The sequence below is a fragment of the Pituophis catenifer genome, unplaced genomic scaffold (assembly GCF_029215685.1).
Source record: "Pituophis catenifer annectens isolate HBS135680 unplaced genomic scaffold, rPitCat1.0.hap2 SCAF_2, whole genome shotgun sequence".
In the NCBI taxonomy this organism is placed as follows: domain Eukaryota; kingdom Metazoa; phylum Chordata; class Lepidosauria; order Squamata; family Colubridae; genus Pituophis; species Pituophis catenifer.
The window spans coordinates 32,470,692-32,488,385 of NW_027256882.1; the positions used below are offsets into that span (position 1 = coordinate 32,470,692).

At 40.7% G+C, this 17,694-nt stretch overlaps 1 protein-coding gene across 1 annotated transcript; it reads left to right on the forward strand.

Moving 5' to 3' along the window:
• Positions 1-50: 50 nt before the first annotated feature.
• On the forward strand, positions 51-15,913 carry LOC139310076 (vomeronasal type-2 receptor 116-like). Its single transcript, XM_070934238.1, has 7 exons — positions 51-64; positions 2,305-2,596; positions 5,093-5,197; positions 6,938-7,064; positions 8,489-8,752; positions 12,076-12,684; positions 15,573-15,913. Exons 1-7 carry the CDS (start codon positions 51-53, stop codon positions 15,911-15,913), a joined length of 1,752 nt encoding a protein of 583 aa, XP_070790339.1.
• The last annotated feature ends 1,781 nt before the right edge of the window (positions 15,914-17,694 follow it).

The following is a 17,694-nucleotide window of genomic DNA, read 5'->3' on the forward strand; positions in this document are numbered from 1 at the left end:
CTCTTTCTAGCGTGTCAACATTGTTTTTACGTTGTGGTGACCAAACCGGGATGCAGTATTCCAGGTATGGTCTTACCAAAGCATTATAAAGTGGTATTAACACTTCATGTGATCTTGATTCTATCCCTCTGTTAATGCAGCCTAGTACTGCATTGCCTTTTTTGGCAGCTGCTGCACACTGCTGGCTCATATTAAAGTGATTGTCCTCTAGGACTGCAAAATCACAGTTACTACCACTGAAGCAGATACAACCTATATTGTACCTGTGCATTATGTTTTTTCTTGCCTAAATAGAGAACCTTACTTGGAATGTCTTTGAAAAGGCAAAGGCCGTGTAATGGCCATTGGTGTTCATGGGGAAGTCTCTGGTTGATGGGTGGGAAATGAAATCCACCATATTTTAGTCTTTCCTTTGGGGCCTCTGGAAGGTTTCCTGCAACCCACTAGTGAAAGAAAGAAAGAAAGAAAGAAAGAAAGAAAGAAAGAAAGAAAGAAAGAAAGAAAGAAAGAAAGAAATTACTCCATTGTTGCATAACTTAGAGAATTCTCTGGATTCTGATCCTTTTTAAGATGGATCACTGAGAAAGTTGATAGTTGTAAGAATTGCACCAGCATGTTTTCCAGCTGTGTTTTAGTCCATGCGATCACCCAGAGTTTTGGACATTGCAGAGGGAATTATTCCTCTTACAATTAGTCACATTTTCTTGCCTTCTTTCTGATTCTCCAGTGATTTCTCTAATGATTGCCTTCAGTGTAAACAACAAATTTATGAACAACATAGTCTGATAACTTGTTCCAGACAGTCTTGGTGTGTCTGGTGAGACTTTATCTGCATCTCCTTCAAATATAAAATGTTGGCTGAGCACCTGAACAAGGCAAATTACAGAACATTTAGTCCTTGGTTATTCTTAAATATATTTGGTGAGAACAAGTGACTCTATTCAACATGCCAACTATGCGGATTATCCTTCTGCTTTTGCCCCATATAATTTGTGGGGTGCTAAGATTGAAATGTCCCTTGAATTTGAAACAAGACAAAGAAAAGCTACTGAATGTCTACAGACCAGGAGAGCATGTCATCAGTGGGATCACTCCTTTCACATTTACTTATGGCGGGTTAAACTTTAGGTTTAACAACGCTCCCATTGGTGATTGGACTTCGTAAGTCCCTATGACTGACAGAAGTACAGCCTCTGCATCTGTTGTGTGTGAGAGATTGTTCTGTGTGATTGTTACTGTAGGGAGGTAAGATGTGAACAACCAAGATATATGAGGGGAGTCCATTGGTAGCTCATCTCATAAAGAGAAGCTGAGCCCAGGTGGGAAGAAACCTGGGAAGTAATTACTCAAAATGTTCCATGTTTCTCTGCGTTAATTAATTCATGTTTAAAGGATTCTTTATTTATCCTTCATGCAAATATCAAAACCTCTTACTGAATATTTGTGCAACACATTTTCTGTGTTGCAAAAATTTCCTTGATGTTGTGGAAGAACATCATATTCCTAAACTTAAAACATTACAGGCATCCCTTAACTGGGCGGTCTGTCCTTTATCAGTTTTCTTTTTCTCTTCTCTCCAGATTTCCAGACCAGAAAAATAGATTTCAGCCAAATGAAGGAATTTATTCCCTCCCAGTCAGAACAGTCTTAGCCTGAGAGCCATCTGCAGATTTATTATATTGCATGTAGATTGTGCACCAAGGGTAGAACTGCAGCAAATTAATGATTTATTCTTCTTCTGCCCAAATCTACTATTCCAGCCAAAATTTTGCAGCTCCTCCTTAATGAACTAGAACTGACTTTACTGTAAAATTAAACCCTGAATGAAATACTCCTCAGTCTGGATAGGAAAAAATTGAGGGCAGGGGAGTAAAGAGAGTGGGGTATATACAAGAGTCTCTTCTGAGTAGCAGGGCTTAATGTTTAAGTTAGCAAAGCAGCTGCTGGCCAAGAGGTTGGTGGTGGTGGAGGATGATCCTAAAATTACTTGATCTTGGTTTGTTAGAGCCCTAGGAATTTAGGACTAGATTCACTGAAACACTGACTGCTCCCATGTAGGTCTACTTGGCTCTTCATTACTTGGCCTGGAAAAAGTTACATATATTTGCAGAGAGAGAGAAAATGAGTATAAATCGTCTCATTTGGGATTTAAGTCAGCTAAAGAAATATTCTCAGACATTAGACATAGAGGTTTTTGATACGTATTTAATATTTTTTTTCAATCCTTTTTTTTCAAAGAGACTCTTTTAAATATGTTGTTGTGATGGAATGTAAGGTGAAAATATAATGTATTCATATTTCCAGAACAAGTTACCCAGAGTTCTGGAAAGCCCTGTCCTTCCTTTTTGCCTTTGAGGAGATTAACCAAAATCCCCAAATCTTACCCAACGTCACCTTGGGCTACAATATTTATGATAACGGTGTCATCACAAAACGAACTTCGGAGGCTTTGCTGGATCTGCTATCAAAGGGAGAGGCGGATGTTCCAAATTATAGCTGTGGAAAGAGAAGAAACACTCTGGTGGTGCTTGAAGGAGTCGGCGCAGACATGTCCATCCATATCTCAAGTTTGCTGAACCTCTACAAGATCCCCCAGGTAGATCACAGGTCTGACTGCTTCAAAGGAGACAGATTCCCTGTGGCCCTGATGTGCACCATGGGTTATTTGGGGAAGAAAAATTTTAGGGGTTACGATGGTGATGGTGATGGTGGGAAAACTGCAGTGTTTGAGCAGGGAAGCTCTATCCTCCTTGTGTTCTTTGGAACAGCATATCAGTAAAAGTGAGAAGAAATACAGCAGCAAGAATACATTCTGATCAACTGGGAGAAAAAATGACTGTATGCTGTTTGGGAACTCAGTCTTGGAGAATATGCAGCAATTTAACAACATATTGTGTATGTTTGTGTATAGAGTAAAAAAAACATGATGGAAATTACAATAGCAAGTAATTCATCTTAAGACAAACCTATTATTGTAAAATAAATACTGTGATGTATGCTGTTCCTTCAATTTTTAATTTTATTTTACATTCATTATATTTAAACGTGATGAAAGTCAAATGATTAAAGTGCTTGTAACATTGACATTTGGAACAGTGATTAATATTGACAAACTATCCATATTTTATTTTCTTGTCTACATTTAATACTGTAGGGCACTTGCGTAGGAGAATATTAAGGATCTGGATTTATTGTATGAATAGCATTTTATGGAAAAAACAAATTGCACTATAATTGATGACCTCCCTGGCTAGATTTAAAGATATCTTAAAAGTTGACCTAGTATCACAGTAACATTTATGAAAATATGTTTCGTTCCTATAAACGTCACTCATTTATTCTTCTTTTCAGGTCCGTTCCACTTTTCCTCCCCTGGTTTTGAGGGACAGACAGCATTTCCCTTTTTTTTACTCCACTTTCCCCACAGAAACAAATCAGTATCTAGGGATCATCAAAATCCTCCAGTATTTCAAGTGGACATTGACTGGACTCATTGCTCCAGATACAGAAAATGGAGAGAAATTTATGAGACTCTTCACATCCATTCTGGACCAGAATGGTATTTGTGTTGTTTTTACAGTGATCATTTCAGGACATGGTTGCGATTATAAGGAGAAGGATGGTGGTCTTTTATATGGAAAAGTTGAGACCTTTATTTACCATGCTGAATTTGAAACCTTCATGAATGGATTTCCAGGTATACTATATTTCCTCATGAAAAAGAAGGGATACGTTGTGGGTAAAGTTTGGATCATAACAGTTATTTCGGACTTCACTTTCTGGATGTCAATGACTCCAAAGTTCAGAAACAAAAGCTACTGTATCCTGTCTTTTCTTAGTCGCACAAATAAAAAAATTAATTTTGATCATCGTGAACAAGTTCAGTCTGTTATAGAAGGAATTGTGGATGAAATCTATTCGTGTTCCTATTCAAAGCATGCACCATCTGTGAAAGGCTGGACATGGTGCAGAGAGAAAGAAAAATGGAGGCCAATGTCTCAAGAGTTGAGGGAAAAGATTTTGTCCATGGACGGCTACCACATTTACCACACAGTCTGGACAGTTGCACATGCTTTACATGCAGCTTATGCTCTCCAGTCCCAGCGAAGGGCCACAAAGAATGGAAACAGATCAGAAGTTCAACGACTGCAGCCTTGGCAGGTACAACTTTTTATGGAGATTTTGCATAAACCAATTATTACATTTAATTACCTTTTTATCAGATTGTATGAAGACGGGGAATTATATGATGTCCAGTTTCATCTTCAACTGGCAGAGCTTCTGTAACTTGCCAATAAATTAATATAAGCACTTATTTAGTATCTGACTGAGCAGGTGCTATCATTTCCTTTATAACCTCCATTTGGATAAATCTCGCTTTCTGTAAGCTGTTTTAGAAGACACAGTCCAGTGTTTCAGTTTGGAAATTTGAAGAGCAATTGATGTGTTGAATATAACTGTTTGTTTTAATTTTCCATTTTTACTACTTTGAATTATAATGATCTTTCTCTACATAACTTTAAAACTACATCACTTTAGGTAAGACAGAGGGATCGGCTCAGTCACCAAGGAAGCTTCTAAGGCTGAAGGGGAAGAAATAGCTGGCTTTTCCATCTCCTGGACCTTCATCTTCTCTACTAGTCCCTATTTTGCAACTAAGCTATCTGAGAAATATGCCCTTCTCTTTTCTCAAGTGCTTCTTTCTGCCTTTTCCCTTAATTCTTTATCCTCAGTCCATGAATGAGACAGTCGTAAGTTATGTTCAGCTGCATTGGTGCTAGAGTAGCCTTGCATTCTTTATTCTGAAACTATCTGGGGGCAGCTTCCAGGTGTCTCAAACCTATTCATGACCCAGAAGGGAAGTCAAGCCACTGGGAAATGACTGAGAGGAGAGACAAATACCAGACCAGCATTGGTTGGCTCCAGATCTGGGATGGATGGGAAGCTCTTTAGGCCATCTCTGAGGAATTGTCCTTCACCCCTGGACCAAACCTTGATTTACAGGAAGGCCAGCTATGGAATCAGGAGAGTTTAGAACTTAATCCCACTTTCCTATTTTCTTCAAATGATTCTTTTCTCTTTGTTGTTTTAGCTTCACCCTTTCCTGCACATCTCTCAGTTTTACAATAATTCCATAGAAGGAATCTATTTGGACGAGAAAGGGGACCTGGCTGCTGACTTTGACATCATGTACTGGGTGAGGTTTCCCAATTGGTCTCTTTACAAAACAAAGGTTGGGAGTCTGGAAAGAAAGGGATGTTCAGAAGACAAATTCAGGTTCAGAATGGACCAGGATGCAACCAGAAGGGCCATCCAGCTCAATAAGGTATGGAACATAATTTCTTTTATTTCCACATGTTGAATATTTTGTTTAAAATCTGTTCCTTTTTCAGAACCTAGCCTCACAATAGTGTGTCAAAAGGACTCCTTCAGCCATAGAATTCAGGGTTCCTTTAATGGGTTATTTGTTAAAGCTGCGGCAGAACCAGAGATGTTCTGCATGGTTCTTTGGAGATTACTGAGACACTCCTGCCCTTCAACGACGCTGTAAAAGGATGCAAATGACCAGCTGTATGCAAGGAATATCAATCCTTCCATTCCCCACTGTCCTGTCAGAGCTGAAGAAGCATCTAGGATGAGAAGCGAAATGTCTTCAAAGAAAAAACAAGGAAGTCCATTTGCCTCCTGAAAAAGCACCTTTGGGACATCCATCACCTGGTTGACTGAGGATCTCTACAGATTGTCCCCAAAGACCTTATCATGTTGCTACAGGACAGGACATGGTGGCTTCAGTGAAAATATTTGGATCTTAAGACCTTCGCCAATTTCACTGATGTTCATTATCAGAGCCAACATCCCACTCATGAAAACAAAACAAAACAAAACTCTTCTTGACTATAGATGACTTCACAGAGAGATTCATGAAGAGTACAGAGGTATTTTTGCCTTCTTCCATTGAGATCCTGATGAGAGTTAATCCTATCCAGCTTCTTCCGATCAGCAAACTTGTATAGATTCCGCTACTTAAGTGGACATATCGAAATATATTGAGACGTCTTGCTGAATGTCAGCTACTTTCCCCTCAACGTAACGAATCAAGCAATTGTTTCTGTAAAATAATCCTGCTCAATGGTTATTCCCACCTATATTTTACAAAACCCAAATAAATGAATTCTAATTTGAAACAGTGGGTATGTACAGAGCCATAGAATCAACATCATGTGAAGTATTAGTACCTCTTTATCAAACCTTAGTAAACCAGACCTGGAATACGGCATGCAGTTTTGGTCACCACACTGCAAAAAAGATATTAAGATACTGGTGACATGACAGCAGTATTTCAGTGTTTGTGGGGCTGCCATAAAGAAGAGGGGGTGGTGGTTTGACTTATTTTCCAAAGCATCTGTTATGTATGTATCTATTTTGTGCGGGAAATTCAAATGTTCAGTGAATTCTGATTGGTTCATGGTTGCCTCTGGAAAGTATATAAAGAGGACTGTTGCCTGTGTTTCTTTGCTGAAGTCTCACCCTGAATTAAAGAGCTGTTGTCACTAGCTGCTTGTGCCTCTCGTTATTCCCGCGCTACAACAGCACCAGGAGGCAGGACAACAAACCAACCAAGGAGAGAAGCAACCTGGAAGTAAGGAGAAATTTCCTGCCAGTGAAGACATCTTTGCCTTTAGAAGTTGAGACAACTCGTCATTATCTTTGTTTTCCCGATATTAAAACTGAATCCTACTTTTTCACTTTCAGCCTTGATTTTCCAGATTATTTTCTCTAGGGTTCCTTATTTTCAGCCAATAGTGTTGTATCAAGTTTAGATTCCACTAACAAAACTTGGAGCAGTAGTTTGCTTGGGTCTTTCTGTTTTACCTCACATTTACTAGGGACATCGGCTCCACCTTTTCCACTGAATTCTCCTTTTCTTTATCTTCAGCCCCTGCCGAAGTCTCGATGTGTGGATAGCTGCCTACCAGGATTTGTCAGGCTGCTGGACCCCATGAAGCCAGTTTGCTGTTACCGTTGTGTTCCTTGTGCAGAAGGGACCATCTCCACTCAGGAAGGTGGGGGACTCCAAAGGGAAAAGTTATTTGTTTTTTATTTTTAATATTCACAATGATTTCTATCAGTTTTATTGGTTCTTAGCTTATCTCACTTTTTTTCACACTTACAAAAGAAGGTTATACATTTTTTCCAAAAAAAGAGAGTTGGTAAAGTGTTGAAGAACTGGGTTTTTTATAATATTTTTAAATCCCTACATGGTTTGAGACCAAGTTATCCGAAGGACCGTTCCTTCCTTCACATCTACCTGATCCATCAAATTGGCCAGGCAGGGAATGTTGCGATCCCCCATTCCTAAGGTGGTACATCCAGGGATGGGCTTCAAAAATTTTAGCAAGGGGTTCTCTGACTGGTTGCTGGGTGGGCGTGGCCATGGTGGGTGTGGCCTAGTCAGTCTCGTGCACCACATGCGGGGGGTGTTTTTGCCCTCCCCAGGCTCTGGAGGGTCTGTTTGAGCCTCTGGGAGGGTGAAAATGGCCTCCCCAGGCTCTGGAGGCCCTCTGGAAGCCTGAAACGGGCCTGTTTCTGGCCTTCCTGAACTTCTGATAGGCCCGTTTTTTGCCGTGTCTTAGCCTCCATGCACACCCTACACTTACTTGCATCCTAAATGGGCTGCCCTGGGAGGGGCAGGGTGGGGTGGGAGGGGACAGCCAGAAGTGGGATTTGGGGGTTCTCCGAACTGCACAGAATCTTAGCTAGAGGTTCTCCTGAACCCCTGCAAACCTCCAGCAGCCCACCCCTAGATACATCTGGTGGGATGCAGCAGAAGGACCTTCTCTGTGGTGGCTCCCTCCCTTTGGAACATCTTCCCCACAGAGATTAGACTAGCTCCCACTTTGATACTCTTTCGCAAGGCCTTGTAGACCTTGTTTTGCCAATGGGCCTGCAGAACCCAGAGTGGGATGGAGCCCCCCAATTTATATGATTGATTGTTGCCCTCAGACGGCTGTGAGGGCTATTATTTTTGTTGTATGTATATTGGGTTTTTATTTTTGAAGTGACCCAAAGATAATGAAAGTGAGAGAGAGGCCATATAAATCAATAAACAAAGAAACAAATTAATAATAACTAAGTAAATATTTAAAAGTTTTACAGAAGGATCAAAAAACCCCAGCTTACCAACCAACCAACCAACCAAACAACCAACCAACCAACCAACCAAACAAACAAACAAACAAATAGGAAAAACCAAATAATAAAGTGAAGTACATGATTATTAATAAAAAAGGAAGAAAAAAAGGAAGATATGTCAAAATCTAGATGTATCATTGCCACATTGAACATTTCTAAAACAATTTTATTGTGTATAACTAAAATTGTTTTAGAAATGTTCGATGTGGCGATGATCCATATGCACATGTACACCTATATACAATAAAATTGTTTAAGAAATGCTTTATCTGAGACTTCCGGTCTGGACCCGCAGCGCCACAGTTGGGGGAATACCCGACTGACAAACCACCGTCCGATCAGTCTTCGGACCATCCCCCATCTTGCAGGGATGGGGGGGGTGAAGAGGAGCATCTCGGTGTGCCAAGAGGCACAGGCAAGTTCCTCGAAGGCCAGAGGGAATCCTCGAAGTCGGCGGTGGGGGTAGGCAGCCATGGCGGCTGCCACAAAGCCGCGGCAGACCGGGACACAAGATTGTGCAGGAGAGAAGAAGAAGAAAGAGCGAGTATCTCGAAGCCAGGTGAGTGACACCAACCCAGGCAAAACAACAGGATTATTTGGATTTTTGGAAAAAATAAGACCCCAACTTTAAATAGCGGCTACAGATCTGTGGGGCTTGAAGATCAAATGGGGGGAAAAAATGGAAATAAAGACCCAAAACAGACTTTGTTTTAGTAAATTTGGAAGAATTGGCTTTTAACAATTTAGAAAAGTGACTTTTTATTTTCTTATTTGGAGCGGATTGGAGAAATGTATCTTTGGGAGTTAACACCTTTGAAAGTTAACGAAGCTAATGAAGAAAGACAGACGGATGGCTACATAATTGCCATCTGGCAATTATGTAGTTGCCATTGTGGTGACTAAGCAGGAGAGTGGATTGAAAAGATTTCTCTTTCCGTTTGGAAAAGAAACTTAATAAATGGCTTTTTACCTTGGATTATTTTAAAAATAACATTAGATCTATGGAATTTGGAGATCCCTATTCTGTCCTAGATGATTTTAAGAAGGAATATTTTGGACATTTGACAATGGAAATTAACAAGCTTAGCAAAAAAAAAATTAGGTGTGGCGCAGGAATAAAAGACAGGAAGTTGATGCATCACACATGGAACAGATCTTATAAAGCGTTAAAGGGACATACAGAATGTTTTAAATTGAACAGATGAACTTTGAAATGGAACATTTATGGACAGATAGAAAAAGAAAGTAAAGGAAGAAATAAAGTAGATAAATTTAAATGTAACTAAATTGAACTGTAAAGTTTAAAAGCCTAAAGGTATATATGATTTTTGGATAAAAACAGGAGGGTTTTTGGAGTAATAAAAATAGAAAATAAGAGATGGCAACTAAAATAGAGGATGATATATAGGTGGTTAAAAACAATAAAGAAGAGTATGCATTAATGTGAGACAACTTTAAGAAAATTTACTCTTTGATGTAATATGTTTTAATTTTAATATGCAAATGCTAGATTGGTGATTATGCTTGACTAAGGTTTTTTTTGAACAAACTATAAGATACACAGATTTTAGCAACAAATTGTGATTTAATTTAATGTATGCTGGAAATGATGATTATTATGAAATATATTGAGAATTAATTTGAAAGAGTATGTTGGGAAACTGACACAAAATAGATAACTATATTGTAAGAGAAAATTAAAATAAGAGGGATGGATACCAACTAGATAAGAGTTTGAGACTCGGAGGAAATACGTTGGAAACTAGTTAAAATGCTGGAAATCAGCCAAACAAGAGTGGCAGCCCTGGAAGGGACTATGCTGGAAATCAGCCAAACATAATATGCTGGAAATCAGCCAATAAAATGCTGGAAATCAGCCAAGCAAATAGGAGGAGAGTTGGAGGAAAATATGCTGGGAATTAGCCAATAATGGTGGTAGGCTTGGAGGAGACTCTACTGGAAATTAGCCAAAAATAGTTGGTGCTCTGTAGGAGACTATGCTGGGAATCAGCCAAATATAATATGCTGGAAAACAGCCAAATAATAGAGGGAGGTATGGAAGAAAATATGCTGGAAATTAATTTAAATAAAACATGTTTTTGTGATAAACCTGTGTAACATGAAAACAGTAATAGATGATAAGTGTTTTTAAGTGTGTTTAAGATACTAAAATTCGAGGAAAAGGGTCAAGAGATTAAGAATTAGATAGAATTTTGTTTTATAGAGTGTAATAAAAATGGAGTTGTATTGAATTTGAAATTAAGATTTGTGGTGATAAAATTGTGAGGTAAATAATTAGAATAAGAGGTTAGAATATTGTTAAAAATTATTTTGACACTGATGGTAAAAGATACAAGGTGAAGAAGAACAAGATAAAATCAGGATTTATTTATTTATTTTATTTATTTTATTTTATTAGATTTTTATACCACCTTTCTCCCACTGGACTCAGGGCGGTGAACAGCCAAGAATAAAAACATCACATACAAAATTTAAATTTTTTAAAAAAGAATTAAACAAATTTTGGCCCAATAAATTTAAAACACCCCAACTAAAATCAATTAACAATTAAAAATATCTAAAGGGGGGGGGGTTAAGCCAGCCCGGCTTGATGAAATAAAAAAGTTTTAAGGGCACGGTGAAAAGCAGGAGATCTGGGATCCTACGTATCTCCGGGGGCAGATCGTTTCAAAGGACAGGTGCTGCCACAGAGAAGACATTGTCTGGCCAACGGCACCCTGAGGAGTCCCTCTCTGTGGAAGCATACTGGCCGGTGGGAGGCTATCGGTGGCTGAAGGCGGTCCCGTAAGTACCCAGGCCCTAAGCCATGGAACGCTTTAAAGGTGGTAACCAACACCTTGAAGCGCACCCGGAAGACCACTGGGAACCAGTGCAGCTCGCGCAGGAGGGGTGTCACAGGATTGATATATAGATATAAAAATGAGCTAAAGTTAATTTGAAATTAAAATTGTATTGATATAATGGATTTGTTTAGGTGAAGATGCTAGACTTTATGTTAAAATCTGTTCTTTTATGTTTTGAATTTCTATTCGTAAAAGATGTAATGGGAAATTGTGAATGGAGCTTGTTAAAGGAATGTAAGCGTGGTAACCATCTATGACTGGATCGAGACTCTGTTCTTGAAAGTTATATTTTATGTTTATGTTTGAAAAAAATAAAAAATATTTACAAAAAAAGAGAAAAGAAATGCCTTCTCTCTATATATATTGAGTGAGTGAGGTGAGTCTGTGAAATTAAATAAAAATAAATTTAAAAAATGTATTTAAGATAATTGAAGAAAGGGGAAAAGAGAAAAAGGCAAAATCATGGGGAGAGCAAGTAAGGAAAAAGGCTGCAAAAAAACTCCTTTCAACTTTTCTTACAATTATTTGTTTAGTGACTGTTCAAAGTTACAACGGCACTGAAAAAAAGTGAGTAATGACCCTTGTACACACTTACCACTGTTGCATTATCCCTACAGTCACGTGATCACACTTTGGGCACTTGGCAATTGTCATGTACTTATGAGAGTTGCTCTGTCCCAGGGTCATGTGATCACCACGTGCCAGCTCCTGTCAAGCAAAATCAATGGGGGAAGCCAGATTTGCTTAAGGACTGCAATATTCCCTTAAGAACTGCAGTGATTCGCTTAAAATCTATGGCAAAAAAGGTTGCAAACTGGGCCAAAACTCACTGAACAACAGCCTTGCTTTAGCAATGGAAGTTTTAGGCTAAATTGTGGTCATACATCGAGGACTATTTGTAGTTATATTGTCTAAATTCCACAATTATGGAATGTAATTCAACATAAGGTTAACTTCTTTATTATTGAAATATTTCCACACAAGTAAAGAAGGTGAGTGTTGCATTTGTTCTTTGCAGATGCTGAATGGTGTGTGAGATGCCCTGAGGACCAACACCCTAACAAGGACCGAGATCAGTGTGTTCCTAAGGTGATATTTTTCCTATCCTACACAGAAGATTTGGGGATCATCCTTACTTCCTTTGCTTTACTTTTCTCTTTGAGCACCTGCTTTGTTTTAAGCATCTTTGTTAAGCACATGGGAACTCCAGTTGTCAAAGCCAACAACCGGGACCTGTCCTACCTGCTCCTCATTTCCCTCCTGCTTTCCTTCTTGTCTACCTTCCTCTTCATTGGCCAGCCAAGAAGAGCCACCTGCCTTCTACGACAATCAGCCTTCAGCATCATTTTCTCTGTGGCTGTCTCTTCTCTCTTGGCCAAAACCATCATGGTGGTGCTGGCCTTCCTAGCCACCAAGCCAGGAAATAGTGTGAGGAAATGGCTGGGGAAGCTTTTGGGGAACTTAATTGTCATTTCATGTTCTATTGTCCAAGTTATGATCTGCACTATCTGGTTGGGAACTGCTCCCCCCTTCCCAGAGTCAGATATGTATTCCCAGGCAGGAGAGATTGTGCTGCAGTGCAACGAAGGCTCATTCATCATGTTTTACACTGCACTTTGCTATATGGGCTTCCTGGCAGCTGTCTGCTTGGTGGTGGCTTTCCTGGCCCGGAGGTTGCCTGGAGCCTTCAATGAAGCCAAGCTGATCACCTTTAGCATGCTGGTCTTCTGCAGTGTTTGGATCTCCTTTGTGCCCACCTACCTGAGTACCAAGGGCAAGTACATGATAGCTGTGCAGGTTTTCTCCATCTTGGCCTCCAGTGCTGGGCTGCTGGGCTGCATCTTTTTCCCCAAGTGCTACATTATCCTTTTTCGACCTGATTTGAATAGAAAGGAGCAGTTGATTTTAAAAAACAAAACAGAAATGTGATTTTAAATGTGCACAGTTTCTCAAGCACCAGGATACCCATTTCCTTATTTCTCTTCCCCAAGACAAATGCTTAGATCTAATATGATGATTTCCTAGGGAAACTCAATCTATTTGCTTTATACTTCCCTTCTAATAACACACAATTTGTTATTTTTTTTCTTTTAAAAGTATAATAGGATTTGAACTTCACTTTTTTAACAACCACAAAAGATTTCAAATTATAACCAAAAAAATATATGAAAGAAATAGAAATGAATACTTTTGCAAAACCAAACTCTCAACTTTTTGTAACACATTGACTGTAGATCAGTGAAGTATCCAAATCATTCAATGCTGTCACATTAGATCTCTTGGGTTCATTTTTCACCAGATACTTTCCCTGAACATTAATCAGGAGCTTGGGTTCTGTTTACTTATATTGATTGGCCTGCCCAAATCCCAGAGGACAGGTGTCTAGCCATCAAAGTGCCCATTTATAAAAAGGGTGTCCAAGGCCTATCTCTTAATTATAGTCCCATTAGCCTCTTAAGTACAATAGGTAAGTTCTATGCCTGACAACATATTATTTATTATACACTTATTATATTCTTCTGCAATGAATTAATTGACTGGATTGACCTAGAATATATATTGACAAGAGGAGCAAGAGGGCTTCAGATCTCAATGTTTTATCCATGGAGATGCCTTTATAGGCCCAATATTATACACTTCATTTATTTATTTTATATCTGAATTTGATGGAGTTCCCAGAGCAAGACATCTAGATCATCTTTTGCGACCTTCTGACAAGCAAATGGGGAAGTTGGATTCACTTAACCAAATTACTGACTTAGCAACTACAGTGATCCACTGTAGCAAGAAAGGTTATACAATGGGGCCCAGCTGACTTAGTTTTGGGCTTAATTGTCATATGTCAAGGACTTCCTTTACTATGTCACTGACATATTTGGGCTTTTTAAAATTATCTTTATCAAATTTCAAGATTTGAAGAAAAAAATTAAAATACATGATCATAAAAGGGAAAGGGAATAATTGGACAACTAAAAGGTGGCAAAAAGAAAAATATATATAAAACAAACATATAAGAACAGTTGAGTTTTTCCAATAGAGAGATAATAACAAAAATACAACAACCTCTATCTAAATTTAAATGAATAATATTCCAATACTTAAAGTCTCTTAAAATACTAATAACCTAAAAAGATCATATTCTTCATTTGACTTTACTCTAACATACAATAAGTAATCAAGTATAAAAAATGATATAATTAAAAGTCAACAATATTTGTCTAGTCATATCTACCATATTTTTTGCAGTATAAGATGCTCTGGACTATAAAATGCAAATTAGCTTTAGAGGAGGAAAACAAGAAAAAAAACACCTGCCTGTGCCTCCCAGCATCCATCTGGCATTTATCTGGCTGGCGTCCTTGCAACAAACAGCAAACAGCCTGGTCAGCTTCAGCACATTATTGCAGCCCCAGCACGTGGCTCATCAGGGCTCCGCTCTGTTGCACCCACCACCAGTCAACTGAGCTGAGCTGCTGCTGCTGGCAGGGAATGCTGAAGCCTTCGCTGCTGAGCAGCTGATTGGCGATTGGATTTGCCTTCTGTAATACCTCCAATCAGCTGTTCTAGATGTGGGGATCACTGCCACCACCTATCGCTGTCTATCGCTGTCTATCACCGCTGTTCGCCACCGCCAGTCCGCTGCCATCGGTCCGCTGCTACCGGTCCATTGCTGCAAGTTCACTGCTACCAGTTTGCCGCCACCTGTTTGCCACCACCACCGCCCTTTTGCCACTGCTACCTTCGGCCATTCGCCGCCGCCCATTCACTGCTGCTGTCCATTCACCGCCGCCTCTGTCCATTTTCTGCTGTCCATTTGCCACCACCCATTTGCCGCTGCCCATTTGCCACCACCCATCTGCCACCACTACACTAACCCCCCTCCCCCCACCGCAATATTTGCTCTATGAGCCGCACAGACTTCTAGTTGACTCCGCAGCAAGGTCAGACACACGGAATGGGTCTCCATGCTCCTGTGCATTATATAGTGCATTAGAGCGAATTCGGTGTGTTCCTAAGGTAATCGTCTTCCTATCTTACACAGAAGGATGGGGATCATCCTTACTTCTGTTACTGTATTTTTCTCTTTGAACACCTGCTTTGTTTTAAGCATATTCATTAAGTACCTGGAAACTCCAGTAGTCAAAGCCAACAACCGGGACCTGTCCTACCTACTCCTCATTGCCCTCCTGCTGTCCTTCATGTCTTCCTTCTTCTTCATTGGCCAGCCAAGTAGAGTCACCTGCCTTCTTCGACAAGCAGCCTTCAGCATCATTTTCTCTGTGGCTGTCTCTTCTCTCTTGGCCAAAACCATTATGGTGGTGCTGGCCTTCCTAGCCACCAAGCCAGGGAATAATGTGAGGAAATGGCTGGGGAAGCCTTTGGGTAACTCCATTGTCCTTTCCTGTTCTGTTGTCCAAATTACAATCTGTGCTATCTGGTTAGGTACCTCTCCCCCATTCCCAGACCCAGATATGACTTCCCAGGCAGGAGAGATTGTTCTGCAGTGCAACGAAGGCTCTGTTGCCATGTTCTACACAGCTCTCCGCTACATGGGCTTCCTTGCAGCCATCTGCTTCACAGTAGCTTTTGCAGCCCGAAGGCTGCCTGGGGCCTTTAATGAAGCCAAGCTGATCACCTTCAGCATGCTGGTCTTCTGTAGTGTTTGGATCTCCTTTGTGCCCACCTACCTCAGCACCAAAGGCAAGTACATGATAGCTGTGCAGGTCTTCTCCATCATGGCCTCCAGTGCTGGACTGCTGGGTTGCATCTTTTTCCCCAAGTGCTACATTATTCTTTTTCGACCTGATCTGAATAAAAAGGAGCAGCTTATTTTGAAAAGCAAAACAGAAATGTGATTTTAAATGTGCAGACCTTAGCAAGCAGCCTGAGACCCATTTGCTTACCTCTATTCCCAAAGAAATTTTTTAGATAAAAATGATAATATCTTAGGGAAGCTTATTTTGTATGCTTTATGCTTACATTTTAAGTAACACCCAATTTATTAAAAACAATACCAACCACCGGGAGATCCATTTACTTATCTCTCTTCCCCAAAACAAATATTTAGATCTATCTCAGCACCAAGGGTAAATACCATGTTTTCCTGAAAATACGACCTACCCCAAAATTAAGCCCTAGCTTGATTTTTACACATGTGCCCAATATAAGCCCTATCCCCAAAATAAGCCCTAATTAAAACCCCACCCACTCCAGGGTGTATGGGTAAAAATTAAGCTAGGGTGGGGATAGGGGTATGGAGTTGCCCTACTACTTACCTTCCGACAATTACAACCAGGCCTCGCACACCTCAACACCTGCCTTGCTGGCCCATTCCTTCTGCAGCCAGCAAGGCTTTCCTGAAGGATTCTACAGCCAATAACAGAGCTCCGAATCAATCCAGAGCTCTGTTATTGGTTGCAGAGGCCTTCAGGAAAACCTTGTCAGCCTTGCTGGCTGCAGAAAAAGTTCCTGAAGGCCTCTGACAGCGAATAGGATACCGGGGGCAACGCACACAAGTGAGGTGAATCAGTGGATGACATTCCCCCTGAAAATAACACCTGGTTCTTTTTTGATGACAAAAAAAAAAAAAAAAGACAGGGTCTTATTTTTGGGAAAACACGGGTACAGTGGTGAAATTCAAAAAATTTTACTACCAGTTCTGTGGGCGTGGCTTGGTGGGCGTGGTGTGGCTTGGTGGGAGTGGCTTGGTGGGCATGGCAGGGGAAGTATACTGCAAAATCTCCATTCCCACCCCACTCTAGGGCCAGCCAGAGGTGATATTTGCCGGTTCTCCAAACTACTCAAAATTTCCGCTACCAGTTCTCCAAAACCTGTCAGAACCTGCTGGATTTCACCCCTGATCTCAATTTTGTTTCCTGTTTTCTTCCATTGATTCGTTTTACGTTGGTATTTTAGCTTCACCCTTTCCTACGCATCTCCCAGCATTACAATAATTCCCTAAAGGGAGTCTATTTGGATGAGAAAGGAAATCTGGCAGCTGACTTCGACATAACATATTGGGCCAGGTTTGCCAACTGAAGAAAAGAATTAAAGATAAAAATAAAGACTACTGTAGAATTCAAACTCTCAGTAGTTTGTGAGAAATTGGTTGTTGTCTTCTGACTATGGATCTGTGAAACATGCAAATCCCTCTTCTAAAGACAGCCGCGCATCCAGGAGGACGCCCAAGTTACGGGCCCTCTCCATGGGGGCCAATGACTCGCCCCCAATAGCCAGTGATGGCACTAGCTGGCTATATCGGGATGCCGGCAGCCACAGCCACTCAGTCTTGAAGGGGTTGAATCGGAGCCTGTTCCTCCCCATCCAGACCTGCACAGCCTCCAGGCACCGGGACATCACTTCAAGGGCATCGTTGGGGTGGTCTGGGGTGGAGATGTACAGCTGAGTATCATCAGCGTACAGATGGCACCGCACCCCAAATCCACGGATGATCTCACCCAGCGGCTTCACATAAATGTTGAACAGGAGAGGCGAGAGGACCGACCCTTGCGGCACCCCACAAACAAGGTACCTCGAGGTTGACTTCTGCCCCCCAGCCAACACGGACTGCGACCAGTCGGAGAGATAAGAGGAGAACCACCGTAGAACTGTGCCCCCCACTCCCAACCCCTCCAGC

Excerpts from the sequence above, each read along its gene's own strand:
- LOC139310076 (XM_070934238.1), top strand. Across the intron at positions 8,753-12,075 it reads AGCGAGTATCTCGAAGCCAG|ATGCTGAATGGTGTGTGAGA; the intron begins GTGAGTGACACC and ends TGTTCTTTGCAG. Across the intron at positions 12,685-15,572 it reads CACTGCACTTTGCTATATGG|GCTCTGTTGCCATGTTCTAC; the intron begins GCTTCCTGGCAG and ends AGTGCAACGAAG.